The sequence below is a fragment of the Panthera onca genome, chromosome C1, assembly GCF_046562875.1.
Source record: "Panthera onca isolate mPanOnc1 chromosome C1, mPanOnc1 haplotype 2, whole genome shotgun sequence".
Taxonomy (NCBI): domain Eukaryota; kingdom Metazoa; phylum Chordata; class Mammalia; order Carnivora; family Felidae; genus Panthera; species Panthera onca.
Genome location: NC_138346.1, coordinates 89,327,158 through 89,343,692, shown reverse-complemented (window position 1 = coordinate 89,343,692; position 16,535 = coordinate 89,327,158). Strand labels below are relative to the sequence as shown.

Here is a 16,535-nt window from a genome sequence, read left to right as displayed (position 1 = left end):
GCAGACTTTGTAGGGGAATACATGTACACTGTGTAAGTAAAGTATATTTCACCAAATTCATAGGGAAAAAAATACCAACAATTGAAGCTTAGCACATGTTGAATACTGGCTTTGGTGAGTTTCAAGCATGTTGCCAAATGACAATAAATAGTAATTTAGTTCTTTGCAGCCTGACAACTGAACTAACAATAAAGACAAATTTATAGAGGAACAGAGTACTGAGAGTGTTTTTTTCTTCCCTTTTTACTAGGCATTCAGGACAGTCTTTTATGATTGTGCTCTGATTGTAAATCAGAATGGGTTATTTACTTCAAAGTATAAATTAATCTAATGCTAATGTAAAAATTAAGATATAATTTAATATCACTGCCTACACCATTAAGCATACGGTATCAAAAAGGGAATTCTGAAAGTTCTCCAGAAATGTATCCTGAGATCCTCAGATCAACATCTTTGCTAACTCTGCCTCTGTCTCTATTTTTTTTTTTTTTTTTGCACTCAATGAATAGCCTGATCATTTTGCTAAAATTCCAGATCCCAGGAGGAATGCATTATATTAATTAGCTACACACACGTCTCAGAAAAAAAGTCATTTTATGTAAATATACTAAATATAAAATGAAAACTTTGTAAGAAGTATAAAGAGTTGAATAAAACATATATTTGCTTATAGAACAACAGTGAATAAAAATGTATCTCTGGAAATAAAGAGTTATAACATCCTCATGGAGGATGTGCTTTACATCCGTCACAGATGTTTCTTAGGGAGTAATATAAACCCAGTTATCGCAGCCAAAAACTAATTTACAACATTTTTTTGTTTGTTTCTGTGGGAGAGTAGGAAATCTAGATAAGAAATTTTCTTTTAAAAAGCTCATTAATTTATACAAAAATGATGGTCTTAGTCATTTCTTCAGCTCTTCAGCTCAGAGATGAACAATTCCTGAACCTTTTCTAATGGAATCCTAGAACCAGAATTGATTGATTGTTGAATGAATGAAAAGCATACAACCCCAAGTTTGAAGTAGCTTACAGTGTTTCTCAGGGGATGAGAATTACAGAGAAACCCTGACCCTCCCCTTTACTTTCATTATAAAAGGCATCTGAAACCTTAATAATAACTAAGTATATATGATTGAGATCAAAAGCACATTCACCATTTTATGCATTCAAGGACCTAAATATGAGATAGCAGAAATTCCTTCAAAAGGAAAAAAATCTAATCACGCCCAGAAAGGAGAAGAGTTAAAAAGTCCACACTGCTTTGTTCTATTTAATCTCTGCACTAAAAATTAATTGACCTCTGTTTTAAGAGCTTTGGCTCCAATACTGTTTAATTGAGCTGCCTTAGGATGGGTAGACTCTAAAAGGTTTGAATCAAGTTGCTTCTATGGTCATTGAGGTTAGGACCCAAAATAAATCTATAGGCACATACCCAGGGGAAGTCAGACACTAAGTCCATAAAAGTCAGTAGTCATTGAGTAGACCCAGTACCTTAGAAACATTTAAGACTGACATGTGAGACTATTAGCTAGACATAGATCAGATCTTACTTAGCCATCATTCAGCCTGTTTTTCTAAATGTCTCTAGTAGTGATCTGACAGAGTTTCTCTGGAAGTTGCCTCTAACTGTGTCTCTAACTCTAATTCTGTGCTCACCCTTCCTCACATCCTAAAGCCAAGGAATCATTTTTTATTTGGAAAAACAGGTAAACATAAAATTGAAATATAATGCATATTTTTTCTTTTAAAAAATGTAAGTTTATTTCCTTTTTTGAGAGAGAAAGAGACAGAGAGACAGAGAGAGACAGAGTGTGAGCGGGGGAGGGGCAGAGAGAGTAGAAGACACAGAATCTGAAGTAGGCTCCAGGCTCAGCTGTCAGTGCAGAGCCGGAAGTGGGGCTTGAACCCATGAACCATGAGATCATGACCTGAGTGGAAGTAGCTTAACTGACTCAGTCACCCAGGTGCCCCGAAATATAATGCATTTGTGATAAGGTCGCATAGGAAGGGCTGCTAAACTCAATTGGAAAACTTTTGGAAACAATATGATGCCATGAAGAATGAGTAAGAGATACCTGGTTAGAGGGAATGAGAACCTATGATCTATGATGAAGAAGCAACATACACAAACATGCATGGAAATGGGAAAATAAAGTATGTTGAAGGAAGTATAAGTACTATTTTTAGGTAGAACGTGTGATTTGAGTAAGTAGAGGCAAGGTAGGTAAGCTGCTTGCAGAGAAGCCAGATAATGAAGTTTTATTTTATCTTAAGATAAATAGGAAGCTACATCAAGTGATTTTGATTTTAAGTAATGGAGTATCATGGTCACTCTAGCAGAATAATAGACATTGGAGAAGTTCCCATGGAGTGGACAATTTCACTAGTAACCATTTCAAAAAGACAAATTAAAACAACATGAATGGCTTGTAACCAATCAGGTGAAGAAATAATTGTAGAGAAAAGTTCAAGTTCATAAAAATTCAATACTTAAGCACATGTCTTATAAATAAGTACAACAAGGTTCTATGATGATCTCTTCATCACTATGTAACATTATGTAATCTTGGGATACTGCTGAAAAGTTCTATAATCATATTCTAACGTGCAGACTCACTGAGCTGACACAGTTTGAGACCAGCATTTCCACTGCTACAGGTGGATTATTTTGTCCCAAGATTATGCTTGTATTGACAATAGAGGCACAAACTGGCCATGCTTATCCTACCATATCCTAGTGGAGGACGTTTGTGAAACCATAAAGGCTATGAAATTCCTAGGCTGGGCTGAGGCAAAGGGTGTATTTCAAAATTAAAAGTCATTATTTGTGGGTATTGAGACCAAGACTTAAAGATTTCTTATCAACTTCAAAAAATATTTCCTTTTGTTAAACTCATTTTCTCACCTATAAACTGATGAATATAAACAGTATGCAGATTTCATTTTTATGATGGTAATATATTATATATGTAGAATTTTTAATGGATAAACAAAACATTCAGGAAATGTTGCCTTATAGTATTATGTGATTATTAGAGAGCTCTAATTCAAGAAAAAGAAGTAAAATTGCTAAGAGGCAAAGTGCCAAAATCCCAAAGTTATCCAATCAAAGATTTAATTTAATGGATCTAGGCAGAGTTTTAAATGGAAAATGAGCTAAGGCTGACATCGAAAGAGGCAAAAAAACAAAAACAAAAACAAAAAACAAAACCAAGATTGGGGATAATAAAAATCAGTGATTGGGGTTAATTCTGAAGCAGTTTATAAAGAATAAGCAATCTTTTTATTTTTGTCCAGGAATATTCTGCTGGACCAGAACTGAGCACACTGAATGGATCAAAACAAGCTGGGCAAGTCCGTATTAGAATCCTAGAACTCATACTCAAATTTTGCAGAATATTGAAAAATCACACATGGAAATGGAATTAAAGTATCTACTCTATACCTAGGAATGAACAGTCTGGTCCTGAATCATCTTTTTATCAAGGGATTAACACAGTGAGTATTCTACCTATCTCAATTATCTTTGTGTACTTTGTCCTCAGAAAACAGCTGGACATCACCATTTTTTTTGAATCCCATCATTCTTGTTGATTTGGGGCATTTGTGTCCCTACCACAGTACTCTCCAAGAAAGACTGGGGGAAACAATTAGTTGTTGCAAATGTACTTTGTATGAATACTTAATTGGAGAATCAATTTTGCTTACAAAACACTTCCAAAATTATCTTCAAAGTCTACAATTTTCTGGCTAAATCCCTAGATATTAAACATCAGGTATCTTTAAAAAAAAATAGTAACATTGGGGCGCCTGGGTGGCTCAGTTGGTTAAGCGGCCGACCGGCTCAGGTCATGATCTCACGGTCCGTGAGTTCAAGCCCTGCGTTGGGCTCTGTGCTGACAGCTAGAGCCTGGAGCCTGTTTCAGATTCTGTGTCTCCCTCTCTCTGACCCTCCCCCGTTCATGCTCTGTCTCTGTTTCAAAAATAAATAAACGTTAAAAAAAAAATTTAAAAGAAAATAGTAACATTGAATAAGAAATATATTCATACTTTGCCCAATGTGCTTTGGTTACTATACTTTATTGAGCATATTATTATTAGTCTTTAATCTCTCACAATATTGCTTAGGAGTGATTCTTAATGTTAAAAGTAGGCCTCTAGGGTCACCCAAGTGGCTCGTCAGTTAAGCGTCTGACTTCGGCTCAGGTTATGATCTCGCAGTTCATGAGTTCAAGCCCCACCATTAGGCTCTGTACTGACAGCTCAAAGCCTGGAGCCTATTTCAGATTCTGTGACTCCTTCTCTCTCTGCCCATCGCCCTCTCACACACTCTGTCACTGTCTCGCTCTCAAAAAATAAACAAACATTAAAAAATTTAAAACAAAAAATAGGCTTCTCTAAGCGGCTATATTAGAATCAATTGGTGGGCCTTTTTAAAAGTGTTTACATATTGTTGAGAGACAGAGAGGGGCGAGCAGGGGCAGAGAGAGAGGGAGACTCAGAATCTGAAGCAGGCTCCAGTCTCCAGGTTGTCAGCAGAGCTCAACATGGGCCTCAAAACCCACGAACTGTGGGATCATGCCTGAGCCAAAGTCAGAGGCTTAAATGACTGAGCCACCAAGGCACCCTAAGAGGTGGGTCTTCTCAAACAATATAGCCTTCCACAATACACCTTGTCCACTTCCCTTCCAAGATTTGTATACTTCTCTCCTATTTAGAGACTGTCTTTTTGAGCCATTGTCCCTAATATTAGTGTGTCTAATCATTTTTGGCTCACTAAAATGAACAACAAAAGTTGAGACCCACAGGGGCAGTGTGGTGTTTAGCAAAAGCTGATAAAGTCAGACCCAACTCACACCTATAGCCAATACTCGTGTCCTGTTACCCAATTTCTCACTGTCCCAATTTTCCCCTCATCATAAGAGACACAGCTATGTCTTCCTAATGCATACAGTCACTTAACACATTCCATAAGTTGTAGTTGTTATTTTTAGTAGATTTGGGAGGTTCTTTGAAAGCACCAGTATTTGCATTTCTAATGTAGAAGAACACAAGGTTTAGTTGTCCCATCTCTGCGTTTGTTTTCGCCAATCAGTATTGTCTAACATATCTGAGATCTGTAGCTAATATTTTTATATTACAAAACTTGAAGAGCATACAGGAATGTAGTGGGTATCCAATGAGATGAGACAGAAAATATAAATTTTAATACTGAACTAAATTATTTAAATATACTATTATGCAAATTTTAAATGCAAGTCAGTTTGACCTGTAATGATTGCTTTTCTCCTCACAGTAAATTAAAAAATATATATATATATATATTTTTTTTTTCATAAAAGAATGCTTTCCTCAGGCAAATTCAGATAACAGCATCTATGGAAGAAGGAACAGGGCCAGTTATTCAGGCATAGTCTCATTGGTTCATTATTTTTGCTTATGTGGTACAAGAGATTTTATGTAATTATACATGCAAGAAATATTCCAACTTCATTATCAGCTCACAGAGTGTCATGGTGAATGAAGAGCTCACCATATCCAATGGAAGCTATTCTCTGGCACAGTGATAAAATGCATGGATTACAAGAAGTGATAGAGGAGCCCGGACCTGCTCACACCTCTGCCCCAGTCCCATCATTAACTTACTTCTACACATTTAATCTTTATTCTACATTGACTGAAATTGCACAGCTTAAACCTGACTTTGTCAACAAAATATTTATTCTAATTAAAAGATTTCCATTGCATTTATTACTTATAGTTCAAAATGAATGTTCTTTTCAGCATTTCAGTGAATTGCTTAACAAAAATCTCTTTCGTTTTCTAGATTGGCCAAGCATTGCCTTATAAATCAAAAGAAACCTAAGATACAAATTATATTCTTCCGATATTCTAATGTGCAAACGCTTTGCCATCCCCAGACGTACTAAAAAAAAGTAGTTGTTTTAAAAATATATGTTACAAGAGAAATTAATATTATTAGGACATATTAAATGTAGAAACGTTGCTTAAGTAAATTTGGAAAGTAATTTTACCTGGCAACTTTGAATAGCCTAGCTATTTGACTGTCACTATTCCATTTGCTAGGGACAAATGCATTTGGATTACTTGAGGTAATCACTGACATGGCAGGGACTGGGACCTTTTGTTTGAACACTTTCCAACAGCTGGCTCAGCCAATGTCTGAAATACTCAAATCACACGGCAGCACTCCTTGTGCTGGTACTACTTGTTATTTACTATTTATTAGGAATTATCATTTCCCATAAAATCCTTAAAAACAGCCAGGGACCTTTGCTTTTACAAGGTATTTTGGTCCAGTATCAAAATAAGTGGCTTTAGCAATTATTTTATTTATGTTAAGAGGATTTTCAAAGTGTTGGATTCTATTTGTTAAACATTTATTTATTTTCACTAAACTGTACACAATCATACTTTATATTCCATTTTTTATAATTTTGCCATTGGTTCATTCAATATCATCATACTTATCAAACATTACATATTATTTTTCTTATGTTTAATAAAGATTAATAATCAATCCTTCTAACTGTAGGCCAAAAATATTAATAAAATATAATTATTGAATCCAAATCACCAAACATTCTGTCTGAAAGCTACATTTCTTCTATCACAGCACTGTCTTGTCTTTTCTTAACTTGACTAGAGTTTTTCTTTACTTTTCTACCAATTTTTATGTTAGCAGCATTTGCAAGAATAATTTTCTGTAAATCAAAAAAATAAATGGACATGTCTTGAAATTCCCATGCATACGGTTTCCCCAGGAAAGCACAAATACTCCTGTGCTGGAGAGATGGAGGGAAGGAGAAAGAGAGAGAAAGGGAGACAGCAAACATCAGCGTGAAAGATGGAATGAATGTATCCGTGTCTGTGTAACAATGTGACTTCAATTTACAGCAATATTCAGGAAGAAAAGCACAGCTACTAGTTTGTGAATTTCTGGACCGAGAAATCAAAATAAATCAAAACCACAAATCAGTCCTTTGGAAGATGCATAAAAACTCTGATTTGCTAAGAAAAAAGTCAACAAACACAGGTAGTTGTTACCAATTAGCATAAATCTAATAGTTTTCAAGGCATTTTAACAAACACTACAGTTGATGAGCTTATAATTATCAACTCTGTTTCTTGCTTTTTAAAATTTCCACCCTCACTCTCACATTGTGAACTATCACTGAGTGGCAAATTACAATTCTCATTTAGGTGACACTGTAATAAGCATTAAAGAAAAAATTAAAATTAACTCCTAACTTGTTACTTGCATAAACAGTGAAACTACATGTGTATGTGTGTGTTTATTCAGAACAGGTAGTGAACACATTTATTCGTCTATTCATATTTGCATATTTAGATTTCCAATAGCCATAAACTATGTTAGAAAAATCTAAGAATCCTGTTTACTGATCTGTACATGAAATCCTTCAAGGGTGACATTTCATATGAGTTGAAATACTCACTGTGGAAAGACTGAAGAATATTAATGGTCCACTCCTCTGTTAATCTTCCTGTTTTTGTTATCTGGATACATTTGAGCTGATTTGAAGATTCTCTTGATTCAATCCAACAAATCATGTCTTCATTGTAAATAAAATCCAGAGTATGAATTTCATTTCCATTGACCGAGCTCAGGGTTGCCATTTTACTGCCATTAAGATAGAAAACCTCAATGGTTTCAGAATTTGCAATTAATAGCATCGGTGGCCTATCTGTCGGTTCTGGAATAAGAGAAAAAGAGAAGTGAGTTTAGTAAAAGTGAGTCCATTTTTTTCATAATTTTGAATTACTTACTACAACTTATTCCTATATTTTAACGCATCTTTAAATTTTTTTAAAAATGCTTGCAAAAGTATTTATTAATAACTCATATATACTTCACTGACTATATATTGTAGTTGGCTTCTCTAAAGAAAACATAGTCCACTGAGCATTTGTATTCTTTATATCCTTAAAAATAATGTATTGTGTAAATGTTAGTACAATACTATTTACTTTCACTGTTGGTAAATAAAGGAAGTTCTGTGAGATTGTTTTGTTGTTGTTATTGTTTTAATTTTGTTGTTGTTGTTGTTGTTTTAGCAATGAGGATGGAGGTGGACTGACCTCACCCTACAGTTTTACAGGCTTCCTTTGTGAGCAAGGGTGTACTTTTTTGAGGTGGATGCATGAGGCCAGAAGTGAATTTTCTGGAGTGGAACATGCAAACTCAGAAACCCATACAAACAGCACCTGTGACTTCAGCCTTAGTGGCTCCTTGACTGACTCCAGGAGTCAAATAATCACTAGATCATGACTAGCTTATGATTACTGAGCTGCTTCTTTTTTTATAGTCAAGAAAATAAGATTGTAGAAGTAAAAGAAACTTGCTCGATACTATTTTTAGAACAATGCATCCTTGCTTTTGTGAAGATTGGTAAGTTTTTGATGAATATGCACTAATTGACCAAAATTTCAATACTTGTTAAGATGTAAAGGTAACAGTAATATGCCATACAAAATTAGTGTTGAAAGAGTTTAGCTATACAATCATAATCAGAGTAGCTTTTGTGCTAGTTAGGAAATAGGATGAATTTGGAAATCCTCAATTCCTCTTTTTTTTTCCATCCTTCATCCAAAGTGTCAATAAACATCTTTGATTCTGATGTCAAAACATATCAGGAATCCCACCACGTCTCAGTGACTGTTACTACCACCCTGCTCCAAGCTGCCATCATCTCTCAACCCAAATGATTCCTAGAGCCTTCTAACTGGTTTCTCTGCTTTCATTGATGCCCTCCTCCTCTTTTAGTCTTTCTCAACACAATGGCCGGAGTGATACCTTTAAAATGTTAACGTGAATCAGTTTTCTGCCCATTTCCTCAAAGGGTTCCCACTTCACTCACAGTAAAAGTCAAAGCCTTTATAATAGCCTGTAAACCCCTCCATTAACTGTATTCTCATTACCTGTTTGATGTCATTTCCTTGATCTCCTTATTAATCTCAACCTTGTCATATTCCTCCAGACACACCGCCCTTCTTACTGTTCCTTAACCAACAAGCCAAGTAAGCCTCTGTCTCAAAGGCTCTTCCTTATTCCTAATCACCACCACCGCCCCCCCCCCCCCCCCCCATTTATCAGAATGCCTGACTTGTTCACATCTGTTAGGGTAGTATTTGAAAGCTACCTTTCCAGCAATGACTTCTCTTACTACTTTATTTTGTGAAAATTGCAAGCCCCTACAAACTCTATACTAACTCTCTATAAGCTTTCCCTGCTTTATTTTTCCCATGTCCCCACCAAACATTGCATGAAGCTTTTTTTTTTCTGGTTTATTATTTTCTCCTTCTGTCACTGTACCTCTAGCATTTAGAATCTAGTGTTTATTCAATACAAATTTTCTGAACACGTAAAATGGTAACATGGAATTCTTGCAGAGTACAGTTCTTTTAGAAGCATTCTGTGAAATGTGACAAAATAATTTTGTTTTCTAACTGATGAGTGGAATACAGAGAAAAACTGGCTAACAGGAAATTTCATAAACATCATTTGATCATTCAGGAAACAGATAGCATTGCAAAGAAAGGAAAAAAAAGCAAATGAGTATACTATGGGTAATATAATTAAATAAGCCTAAACTTTTAAATGATTATTTAATGGTTTTAATCATTTCTTATGTGAGTAGGGATATCAGGTTCCTTGTGTTTTACTCAGATAGAATGGCATTTGAATTTTTATCCTCTGAGGAATTAACTCAATGTAGGCATGAAATTCTTCTCCACCTTTAGAAAGACCCTAAAGTTTTTGACTTAATAAAAACTTCTAAACAAACAAAAATAAACAATAACAAAAAGTCTCAATGAGATTATAAAATTAATTAGCCTAAGAGTTTCTTCCCAATAAACAGACTTTCCATGAACCGCCTACTATAGGCCAATAAAAATGAAGTCTTGAAAATGCTAAGATCATTTCCACGATAAAGTATTGTGAAAATTGTGAATTATCTATGCTTAACATAACCTTGTCTAAGGACCACACTGAAGCTTGCTTAGCTGGTTGGCTTCTCTCTTAACTTTTTAAAGCCCTTTGAACTCTGCAATGCTTGCTCTTGCTATTCTCTAATTTAGAAGTCCAGACTTGGTCCCTTTTCAACACTCCTAGCTCTGTTGTTTTCCAGTTGAACTTAGCGCTCCTGAAACCTGTTGGATCATAGATTTCTCAGGTTATGAAGAGGTCTTAGATGACTGTGTTATCATGTTAACAAAGACACACTGCCAGTCTGTTAGTACTTACTGTCTCCTTTGGCAACTGAAATGACCTTTGGTGACATTGCCTCTTATTAAAAAGTGAACTACGACTGAAAGCTTCTTTGCTTCCAAGCTTTATGAGAAGTCCAGATGTAGACGATAATTTCTTAACTGGCTACGAGTCAGTAAATTTACTTATGTAATAAACATTCTTTGGAGTAAGGCTAGAATATGAAAGAACACCAAGATTCCCCTTAGAAACTGAGATGAAAATGAATTACTGGTTAACACAGGTAATACTTACTTGATGTAACTGATAAATCTATTTGATTTTTTAGTTGCTTTTTGAGTAAATCAGGTGATTGTTTTAATGCAAAATATAGCAACTACTGATTTTATTACTTCTCATAAACAGAAAACCAATAAAGTCAGGTTCTTCATAATTTGACATGGTTTGATTTGATAATGGTGACTTTAAAAATTCAAATGATGTACTAGAGGAAGGACGCTTGTTAGTGTGATAATATTCACATGTCTCAGCTATTAACTATGGTTTCCCTCTTTATACAAATAAACATAGAGCGTATTTATGGGGGTGGGAGGAACCCAGTGAAACACAAAACCCATAAAAAAATCAGGGGCTAAGTGTATAAATCTTTTTTTTTTTTCTATCTCATGAAAGCTGGCATATGTAATCTGCCTCAACCTGTACTATGTCTGATCTCCAGTTGCATCATTACCTCAAGTTCCCACATGCCAATGGAAGAACATCATTATCTTGGGTAAGGAGGATAAGTCTCGCCAGAATAAATGTGATCTTATCAAATGCCATCCTTAGAGTCAGTGGACAGTTCCCAAAGGAACAGTTGGAAAGCACATTTTAGATGACTTTAGTCATAGGAATACCTACATCAACACTTCATGTGAAGTAATAAAGACTAACTCTCCACATAGAAGAGACTGAAACATAAGAAAGCACTCAATGACTATACTTAGAGAACCAAGACTTAGATTGAATAAACCTTTCCAACAGGCTGTCAGTTGAGTCATGCTGGGGGAGCAAAAGTACCCTCATCTTCCTCACCATTCCCCATATGCGAACAGCATAAAAAATAGGTAGTTTCTCTCCCAGTTATAAAGATGTGTATTTATGCTCTCTATGGCCAAAAGTTAGTTTTTTCCTATCATATATATTAACCAGTGCTAAAACTTTTGAAGACTGATTAGAAAACTGTGAATTAAAAGGAGAAACTTGAAAACATGGAGAAGATCATTTGACTAGATATCATAATAATGCCTATTTAAATGCCAGGCCACTGTAACTATACCCTTGCAAACATACCCTTATCCTCTCATAGCCAAGAGTATACTGAATGTGTATGTATATACTTATAATATGTTTTGACAGACAGTTGATGCTAAATGAATGTTCTCAGAGTGAATAAAACTTACAACTTATTTTTAAGGTTTCATTTAAACTTCTTCTTCTTCCATTCAATTCTAAGAATAATATATCAGTTATTTTCCTTTAAGATGATTAGAATTATGAATTCAGGTACTTACAAATAAATATAAACCTCATAAATACTTATGTTATAACAAATGTGTATATATATATGGATATACACATATATAAATGTTTATCATTTGTTATATTAAGTTCTAATTTTCCTGTAATTGTGAGCAATTATCTCCACTAATAAAGTTCAGTAGGTACACCTTAATATATGTTGAGCCAAAGATAAAAACAATAAAAACAAAAAGATTCCTAGGTTCAACTCAATGAAAGGTTAAATAATGACTCACATGTGAAGTATATAAAATGAAGGGTCAGAGTAAGACTAAATGTGCAATCAAACAGAAAACTATCATCTATGCAGCCCAAAGAGTGGTTGTTAACCAATACAAATGTAAAATAATTGAAACAGGAATTTTTAAACTTTACTTTTAATACATCATATGCAAATTACATAAAGTCTCTAAAAATAAGAAAAATGGGATGCAGTTAGAAATGAGAACAATGTTGACAATTATAATAAAAATCACACAACCTCTGTAGGAAGGTAAACTACTATATGAAACAAAATGAAGAGCAATCTGTGTAAAGATACTAAATTACAAAAAAAAAATCATCTTGGGGCACCTGGGTGGCTCAGTTGGCTAAACGTCCAACCTTGGCTCAGGTCATAATCTCATGGTTCATGGGTTTGAGCCCCCATAGGGCTCTGCGCTCACAGCTCAGAGATGGAAGCCTGCTTCAGATTCTGTGTCTCCCTCTCTCTCTGCCCCTCCCCTGCTCATGCTCTGTCTTTGTCTCAAAAATAAAAAAAATAAAAACATTTAAAAAAAAAGTATTAAAAATATCATCTAACAGTGGGCAATAAGATACAAATTGTTGAATGTGAAATCTTACTTATGAATATAAATATGAACTATCTAGTTTAAAAAATAAGAAAAAGAATTATTCAAATAATATTATAAATTATAGGTCAGACTCAAATAAGCCAAACTAAAAATATGAATGAAGTTAATATAAGTGGAAGAAAAAAAGATATATGGTTGAAAATTTTTCTTTTCCTGTCAAAAACATATATGGCCAAATTTTTTTCTCTGGTTTCCTCAACTATTTTTTAATGGAAAAATTTATTTACTGAACTGAATAACATTTCTAATATCATGCCATATATTAAGCTATTGTATCATATTTTATAAAAAATAAAATAAAATATGACCCTAATGTGGAAACATCAAAGTGCTTTATAAACAGTACTGAGCTGATGGCCAACATGGTGGAGAAGTAGGGGGACTTCCTGCATCTCCCAAACAAAGAAGGGCTGAAGCTAAAGGACTTTGAACCCCAAGAGTTTGGGAGGAAAAGAGACTGAGTCTACCGGGGAGAAAATGGAACAACTTGAGGGAGCATAGGTGAATGATTGAGAACTGGGGTAGGTAAAACCGGCTGCATAGACATGAAGGGGAGGGATTCCCCTTCTGCCAAGAGACAAAGGGAAGAGAAAGAGCGACTGGGGAAGCATAGGACTGTATCTGGACAAGAGAAAAAACTTGGGACCAGGATGGAGAGGGATCCCAACTTTAACTGCAGATTCCATCTTCAGACTGGGGACTGCTGCCCTGTTCACACACTTGGGGAGGTGGGGAGTCACCTTAGGGTTCAGTGGTAGGTCAGCAGTGCAGTCCTCAGCAGGAGAAACCGGTCCCTTCCCCTGAAGGGCTGAAGCACAGGACAAAACCAGCTGGAAGCTCATATCAGGAGGTGTTCTCCCAGTACCGGGGCGCTCAGAGTGGGAGTTTAATTCCCAGCCAAGCACCAGGGCAAAGGAGTCAACGGAGCAAGACAGACAACCTCATCTATGCCTGCAGCACAGTGAGGACGGCTCCACAGGAGTGATTTGGGACACCGGGTCATGGAGAAGAGACTGGGGCATTGCCATGTTTCTCCCCCCCACCACCAAAAACAGGGCCTCAGGGATGGTCTGCAGGGCCCACAGTGGAGGCAGGACCACCCTACACCAAACCACACCTCTCAGCTCTGGGTAACTACGTATCTTCTGGAGCGAGATAGATGCTGTTGAACCAGAAGAACCCCTCCTCCTTATGAGTGCTGCTGCATTGCCTAGATTAATTCTAGGACAATTCTTGACGTATAGATTTATTCCCCCCCCCCCCAATTTCTCCTTCTTATCTCTTCGCTCCTCTAGGCTGTTACTCTGGTTATTGGTTTGTTTAAACAGATATATTTAATCCATTCTCTTGATACATGTTCTACACCTTCTTTACATTCCTTTCTCTCTCTCTGGATTAAGCCTTTTAGTCTCTCTGCCTAGTCAATGTTTCTTTTTTCTTTTTCCCCACCCCTGTCATTTCTCTCTTTCTATATGCTCTTCCATCAGCACTGCCTCCACCCTGTTTTTTACCCGTAGCTGGTGTTTCTGTTTTTTTGCTTTTGGATTGTTTTTAGTTTTTTGTCTTTTGTTTTTCTTTGTTTGCTTTGTTTCTATGTTTGTGTATTTGTTTTCTGTTTGTCTCTATGTCTGTTTTCCTTTCCAGGGCTACTTCAAGGAACAAATCAAAGCACACCTGGGGGAGGGTCCAAAACATCACTACAAGTAGGGAAATAAAATAATCAAAGTTACAACAACAGAAAGCAAGTAACACTCTCCAAAAAACACCTCCTGAAGGGCCAGGCCACGGACATAGTATAACCCCCCTTTATTATAGCATTGCTCGCAGGTGCAGAGCACATAACAAGCTTTTAAAAGTCATAAGGGACAGAAAACTAGGCAAAATGATGAAACCAAAGAATTCTCCTCAAAAGAAATTCATGGAAGAAGTGACAGCTAAAGAATTGATCAAAAGAGATTTAAGCAACATAATTGGAAAAAAAATTAGAATAATAGTCATAAAATTAACAGCTCGGCTTGAAAAAAGCATAGAAGACAGTAGAGAATCTATTGCTACAAAGATCAAGGTACTAAAAAATAGTCTGATGAATTACAAAATGCTATAAATGAGGTCCAAAAAAGAAAAAATGGATGCGGCCACAGCATGGATTAAAGAGGCAGAGGTGAGAATAGGTGAATTAGAAAATACAAATATGGAGAAAGAGAAAGCTGAGAAAAAGAGCGAGAAAAAAAATCCAGGATCACAAGAAGAGAATTAGAGGACAAAGTGATTCAATCAAATGGAACAATATCCATATCACAGGAATTCCAGAAGAAGAGTGAGAGAGGGGCTAAAGGTATACTTGAACAAATCATAGTTGAGAACTTCCACAATTTGGGGAAGGAAACAGGCGTTTAAATTCAAGAGGCACAGAGAACTCCCTTCAGACGTAACTTGAATCGATCATGTACATGACATATCAAAGTGAAACTGACAAAATACAAAGATAAAGAGAGAATTCTGAAAGCAGCTAGGGATAAACAGGCCTTAACATACAAAGGTAGACATATATAAGAATAGTAGCAGACCTATCTACTGAAACTTGGCAGGCCAGAAAGGAATGGCAGGAAATCTTCAATGTGATGAACAAGGAAATATGCAGCCAAGAATCCTTTATACAGCAAGCCTGTCATTCAGTATAGAGTGAGAGATAAAGGTTTTCTTAAACAAACAAAAAGTGAAGGAATTCATCACCACTAAACCAGCCCTACCAGAGATCCTAAGGGGGACTCTGTGAGTGAAATGTTGCAAGGACCACAAAGTACCAGAGATATCACTACAAGCATGAAACCTACAGATACCACAATGACTCTAAACCCCTATCTTTCAATAATAACACTGTAAATGGACTAAATGCTCCAACCAAAAGACATAGGGTATCAGAATGGATAAAAAAAAAAAAAAAAAAAACAAGACCCATCTACAAGAGACTCATTTTAGACCTGAGGACACCTTCAGATTGAAAGTGAGGGGCTAGAGAAGTATCTATCATGCTACTTGAAGTCAAAAGTAAGCTGGAGTAGCCATACTTATATCAGACAAACGAGACTTTAAATTAAAGGCTGTAACAAGAGATGAAGAAGGGCATTATATAATAATTTCAGGGTCTATCCATCAGGAAGAGATAACAATTATACATGTCTATACACCGAATTTCGTGGCACCCAAATATACAGAACAATTAAACACAAACATAAACAATCTTATTGATGAGAATGTGGTAACTGCAGGGCACTTTAATATTCCACTTACAACAATGGAAAGATCATCTAGAGAGAGAATGAATAAAGAAACAATAACTCCTATTCACAAATAGTTCCTGTTTGAAAGATGGGTCTGTAAAAAAGCCACATTTAATTTGTTCCCTAAAAAGAATATACTGTCTTAGTATTTGCATGTTTATGTATTCATTTAACAAATTTTTTTTTTGAACACAGCCAGCTGACGTCAGTTACTGCTCTAGATGCTAGGGACAAAACAGTTAACAAAAGTATAAAACTCCTGTTTTCATAGAGCTTACATTTTAGTGAAGAAAGCAGACAATAAGCAAACAAATAATATTTCATATTGTTTGGCAGTGATAAATTCTGTGAAGAAATGTAAAGCATTAGTAGTAATTGGGATGCAAGATGCTCCTTAAATACAATAGTTCAATTCATTATATATCTAAAAGTTTGAAACAAAGGGTTTGAGAGATAGAATGGTGTCAAGGATGATTCCAATGTTTTGCCTTGGACAACTGGGTGAATGAGTAGGGGCTGATGTTTACCACTGTCAGGGAGAGAATCAAGACTGTGCGACACAAACAAAGTGATATTTCTATTATA

At 35.7% G+C, this 16,535-nt stretch overlaps 1 protein-coding gene across 3 annotated transcripts in view; it reads right to left on the bottom strand.

Annotated features, from left to right (window-relative positions):
• LRP1B (LDL receptor related protein 1B) overlaps positions 1-16,535 on the bottom strand; it is a 1,899,539-nt gene that overhangs the window by 979,702 nt on the left and 903,302 nt on the right. For all 3 annotated transcript variants that reach the window (XM_078451331.2, XM_078451332.2, XM_078451333.2), the window contains exon 6: positions 7,482-7,739. In XM_078451331.2, coding sequence (XP_078307457.2) covers positions 7,482-7,739 — 258 coding nt within the window. The remainder of the gene's footprint in view (positions 1-7,481; positions 7,740-16,535) is intronic.